The sequence below is a fragment of the Elephantulus edwardii genome, unplaced genomic scaffold, assembly GCF_000299155.1.
Source record: "Elephantulus edwardii isolate Elephantulus edwardi_28Jun2011 unplaced genomic scaffold, EleEdw1.0 scaffold00208, whole genome shotgun sequence".
Lineage (NCBI taxonomy): Eukaryota > Metazoa > Chordata > Mammalia > Macroscelidea > Macroscelididae > Elephantulus > Elephantulus edwardii.
In genome coordinates this window covers 4,020,708-4,026,689 of record NW_006399958.1, presented here as the reverse complement: position 1 = coordinate 4,026,689, position 5,982 = coordinate 4,020,708, and the positions used below count along the sequence as shown (strand labels likewise).

General features: G+C 37.8%; 1 protein-coding gene across 1 annotated transcript in view; it reads left to right on the top strand.

Moving 5' to 3' along the window:
• LOC102845105 (very-long-chain enoyl-CoA reductase-like) overlaps positions 1-3,394 on the top strand; it is a 37,333-nt gene extending 33,939 nt beyond the window's left edge. Inside the window, exon 2 of the mRNA XM_006897385.1 lies at positions 3,003-3,394. Coding sequence (XP_006897447.1) covers positions 3,003-3,394 — 392 coding nt within the window. The remainder of the gene's footprint in view (positions 1-3,002) is intronic.
• Positions 3,395-5,982: the final 2,588 nt, after the last annotated feature.

Below are 5,982 nucleotides of genomic sequence, written 5' to 3'. Positions count from 1 at the left end.
AATCATCCATGAAGTCTTTCCACCCAAAAGCAGCTATTGTATGGGGGATTCCTTTAGACAGAATGACCAAGGAGTTGGCAGCAATGAGATGCTTGACAATCAAGTCAGTGGATTTCAACCTGCTTCCAGTGACGTGGAGACAAATGTAATGGTAAAGAAGAGTGACATTCCCCAGGATGCCAAGCACTGTCTGTGTCAAGAAGATCATTCCTATTGCCAAATGCCAGGAGGCCATTCTTCCAAACCCCAGGGACTGTTATTTGTCTTCAGAACCAGGTGGAAGATGAGGCATGGATCACATGAATTGTGCTAGTTAAAGTCCACTAACTTCCCCTGTTTAATACTGAGGACTTTGAAATATTTAATGGTTTTCTTTTTATTTAGACTTGAACATCTTTTATTGAACATATAATCCTTTAAGAGTATTTTTAGATTATAAAACACTGCTATAAAAGTCACATACACGTACACATATGGTAACTTCTACATTTTGTAACACATCTATGAACAATTTAATGATTTGGATTGCGCTCTTCAACTCCATATACACATCAGTGGAATTATTCAGACATCTTTTTTTAAAAAGTGTGTGAATTTAATGAAGATTAGCTTCCATTCATCATTTCCCAACTTTTTTATTTACATTACGTATGGCTCCTCCACATGTTTGCCTTCTTTCTTTCTAACTTTTTGTTTGACCTTCAGACAGATGAATTTCTAAATTGTAAAAAGTATAGAACATATGCAGAAATGAAAAGCCACATTTTTAAATTCCTTTAAATGCACTTCATACTCGATGGAATCAGTTTAGCTCAACATATCTAGTGCTTTTGTTGACAGGGAATAGGTGATGTGAAATGCCTATCATGACTTTATAAATGTATAATGATGTGAGTAATTTCAGTACAAGAAAAAGATACTGATTTTGTTGTAACACATATTATGAAATACCAAAAATTGGTGTACTTTGCTGTAAAACATATGAAATGTGTTTGTGTGGCAAAATATTATAATGAATTTGATGCTTAAGGATAGAAAGAAGAATATCTGTGGAAAAAATATACTAGCAGTTTAACATGTCTAAATTGGTATCTTTAAAGCTCAGAGCCCCTCTGACCACAGTAGATGCAAACCCTGGATGATGGAATGTAACTGATGACAACTTGCTTAGAGCTATTGACCTCAGCATGTGTGAATCCTGATAAGGGATTGTAACTTGTTACTGCCCATGTTGCTAAGAGAACGTAACTTGTAAATTTAAAAATAAGAAATATGTTAAGAACTTGCTATGTTATGTGTGAGAATTGAACTAAGAAATATGTTAAGAACTTGTTATATGTTAGAAATAAAATAAGAAATATGTTAAGAATTTGCTGTTAGAAATTATGTTAAGAATATTTGTGAAAACATGCTGTTAGTGGCTCTGGGACCCCACTGACCACAACAGGTGCGGACACTTGATAAGGAGATATGACTGGTTACTGCCATGTTGCCAAGGAAACACAACAAGTATTGAACATGATTGGTCAACCCATATTGTTATTCAACGTGTCCCAGCATGCCCCACTTGCCTCACCATAATGCAAAGTGGGGAAGCCAGAATAGGTAAACTCTGGCTGTGCCCAGAAAATCTCTCTCTGGCCTTCACAATGAGCAGAACACTGCAGACCCAAAGGCTCTTATTAGAGTCAAAGATCTAAGGGCTCTTTTCAGAGTCAAGAATTCTGGACTGCTCTGATGGACATGAGCTACTGAGACAGTGGAGGGTTCTGTTCACACTGACAAACCCTGGCCACATCGAACTGCTAAACTAGCAGAGAATACCCTGACTACAAGAATGTCCATGAGAGGCAAAAGAAGGAGACAAGTTGTAATCCCGGAATGAGCGAGCGTTCTCCACTGTTGATGAATCAGTATGTTGTGGTGAATTTATGAATTGCAATGTAGAGAAATTGCAAGTAACTGTTTAATGCTTGCTATGAATTGATGAATCAATATGTGTGGTGAATTTATGAATTGAATTTTAGAAAATTGCAATTGTTGCTATGGATTTATTAATGAGTCAATAAATTGTAATTGGCTCTTGTAATATGTCTATGAGTAATTAATTAAGGCTCAAGGCTCATGACAGTATAAGCAAAGTTTACTTATTATGTTTTGATTTGGGGTACATTTCAATCCATCACAGGTCAACTACATAAAAGGTCAAATGCAATGTAAAACCCAAAATGTCAAAAAAGAGTTCAGTTCCCAAGAAAAAAATGATAGCATAAAAATGGAAAACTTTCTCTAGAGCTTAACAGCATTATAGTAGTAATGCTTAAACCACACACCTTATATAAATACAGATGTATTGACTGTGTAGACTATTATAGGAAATTTCTCCCTGATCAGGTGAGATGTAATGAATCTGGGATTGGTTCAATATCAGAATGACAATAGAATAATTCATCTGCTTTTATTTAAAATCAATATATATTGACACCTACTATGAAAATTTTTGGACAACCTCATACTTTGCCTTAAGCTATGGGATATGAAACACTAAAATGAGATTTAGTTGTGCTGATAGAAATAGAATCATTATCAATGCTACATCATGTGTGTATCTATTAATACCAGAGTGATGTAAAACTATTAGCAATGAGGCAATATATGCGAAAAATATTGAAATCTTAGTTCCATTCAAAATATAATAAATATAGCATGGAAACATGTACATTAATACATTGAAATAGTATAATTTTGAGCTGATAAAAGACTATTATTAAATAAGTTAAAATAGAACAGGTGTAGGAGTCAACCGCTCCTGTTAAAAAACCCCAATTATGTTCTTTTCCATTAAGTGCTGCTTCCCTAACTTCAAAGGGAAAAATAATTTCAAAGTCATTATCAAGTCATATATGTTTTTAACAAGACACAAGTGCTGTCTTAGTTAATTTAACTTACTACTTAAAGACAGCTACATAAATTGTCTTCATAATGCACCATCACATACTCAGCGTTAAGAGATAACACTTCTCCCACCTACGGAGCTCAGCAGGTGAAGCTGGCCCTGGCCATCTTTGAGATCTGCCAGCTTGGCAACTTCTCCATCCACATGGCCCTGAGGAACCTGGGGCCGGCAGGGTCCAAGACCAGGAAGATCGCATTCCCCACCAAGAACCCCTTCACGTGGCTCTTCCCGCTGGTGTCCTGTCCCAACTACACCTACGAGGTCGGGTCCTGGATCGGCTTCACCATCATGACACAGTGTCTCCCAGTGGCTCTCTTCTCCCTGGTGGGCTTCACCCAGATGATGACCATCTTGTCCAAGGGCAAGCACCGAAGCTACCTGAAGGAGTTCCGCCACTACCCGCCCCTGCGCTCGCCCATCGTCCCCTGCCTGCTCTGAGATGCTGCCCCACTTCCTGTTTGCTTACATCTGGGCCAGGCTTTCATCTCCCCACCCCACTGTTACCCTGGGGAATTGGGGGGGGGGTCACAGGTTTCCAACACCTGGAATAAAATCTGCCTGTTAGCTGGGGGAAAAAAAAGAGATAACACTTCTACCCTAGCAATTGTTGTGAGGGCAACCTTTTTTTTTTTTTCATGGAATGCAATTCATCCCCTCTCTAACGGAAGCCCAGAGAATAATCAGCATATTGTCAGGAATCTGCGATTCTTGTGAAGTAGGCTGAGGAGTAAATTGACTTCAGAACAATAGTCCATAAACTCTTTAACAATCAGGTTTCACTAGCATTTGGGTAATACACACACAATACACGACCGTGAGGAGGACATGAACTTATATTAGAAGACACCAGGTGTCTCCTGGTCATGCTTTACAACACAAAAATTACTCCCTCTTCCTGGGTGATTCTGCCACCTGGACTCGAGTCAAAGGCAGAAAGATCCTACTTTGCCCGATCATCGCTTATCCAATCTCTTCTTCTGAGGCTCAAATAGAAAAGACTTACCCAGCTCCTTCTCTCTGTCTAGATGCAGGGTTCTGTGCACAGGTCACAAAGCCATCGGAGGGAGGGAGGCAGGCCGACCCTGTAATATGGTTTGCAATTGTGTGACCTCACCTCCCCACAGACACAGAAGCACAATTATCATTTCACATCCAAGGACAATGACAGCGCGCCCTTGGCGAGCTGAGACCATTTTTCACAATCTTTGTTTTCCAAGTTGCTAATTACAAAACCAAAAATCTGTTTCTAATTAGTATGTCCATGACTCTTAGGGAGTTTGGGGATGTCCTTTCAATCCAGGATCCCTAGAGGTAGACTGTTTTACATGGAGGAAGTGGAAGGTCTGACACATGAAGAAATAACAACAAAACACGCATCTCATCAGATGCTCTGTTAGCCTTACAAGTTTTTCTACTCCAAAAAAGTTCTTCCCTAGACTTCAGTACACTGGATTCCACCACCAAAAACATTGTACACAGAAAAGTGAGGATGAGACCACCTACTCAAGATGGGTTTACAAAGAAAAGAAGTTAATAAAAAAAAAGGACATACCTTAAATTTGGGTTAGAAAACATAAACCTTTATGTTGGGTAGCACAGGTCACCTTCATAAATTGGGTAAAGTGGCTCATAATATAAAAAAAAAAAAAAGAAAACATAAACCCATTGAAACAATCTCAGCCAAGTTTCAATTATTTGCCTCAATGTCAAGTGACATGAAATTTAGAAGAAAATACTTTGTCCATGTGGATACCAGTATTGATAGAAAATAAAAATACAACAATAGCCAGGGAAGACTCTACCCCCAAATCAACAGCAACAGCAACAAAAACTCTCACTGTTATCAAGTTGATTTAAACTTTGGTTAATGTCCATTGAGTTTCCTACTGGCAGGACACTGCCCATCTACCTCTGCTGGTGTTATGGGTGGATTCAAGCTGTGGCGATTCATGTCTTCTGTTCCGCAGCACAGCGCACTACAGACTGTGCCACAAGAGCTTGAAATAAGATTACACACTCGTTGTCGTGTGATGTGGAGACAACTACAACTCAAATCAATGCTATGAACAATAGAGCTGAAGCTTATATTATTCTGGTCTATTTTAAATCTATGTTTGATTGTTATAATCACTGTGTCAGTCTATCTAGTTGAGTATCTTCCTTCCTTTGTCTGATCCTCCACTTTTCCAAGTATGAAATCTTTTTCCAAGGACTGGTCCATGGTGTCGCTGCTCCTCGCCAGCAAATTGACAGTGACAGGTAACAAGGAGGTCGAGCATGTGGGATATTGTGAGGATGGCACAAGATATGAGAAGATAAAGATCCTTTGCTCATAGAGTCACTGTGAGTTACAGTCGACTCAATGGCACCTAGCCACAACAACATGTCTGTGGATATAATTCCAAGTGTCAATAATGTCCTAAAATATTAATGAAGATGTGGCAGAGTACAGCGTGTCTTAAAATATAGAAGATTAGACATCAAAGCAAGGACACACAAACTGGGAAAAAATATATTCCATGCCACGTAAACTTCACCATGAAGATCACGTGTTAATGTAGAGTTAATGCTTTCATGATCTATTTCTCTTCTATTTGGTATTTTGCTGATATTGTTTCTTCACTTTACCAAATTGTTTATTCATTTCTCAGAGATTTCATTGCATTTTAAAAAATGGTCATACCAACAGTCATGAGAAAATTAATGAGAAATGTTTATGAGAATACTCATAGCAGGTACTCAAGCATCTATTATTTAAAAATCTTATCTTCTTTTTTCTATTTTAAAAATAATTTAATGATTTTCATATAATAATACCTTTACAGAATGTTTCATTCACATATGTTGTACTTTATACAATCTTTCATTTACATTGTGTTTCACATAGTCATTAATTTGCATTCTATTTTACCCTAATTTTTATACCAGTTTATTTACAAAATTCACACATCTACTTTTCACCTTATATTTTTAGAGGTTCTTGTGTGAGACTGAAAGATTACAATAGTTGTTGTTGTTGTTATGTG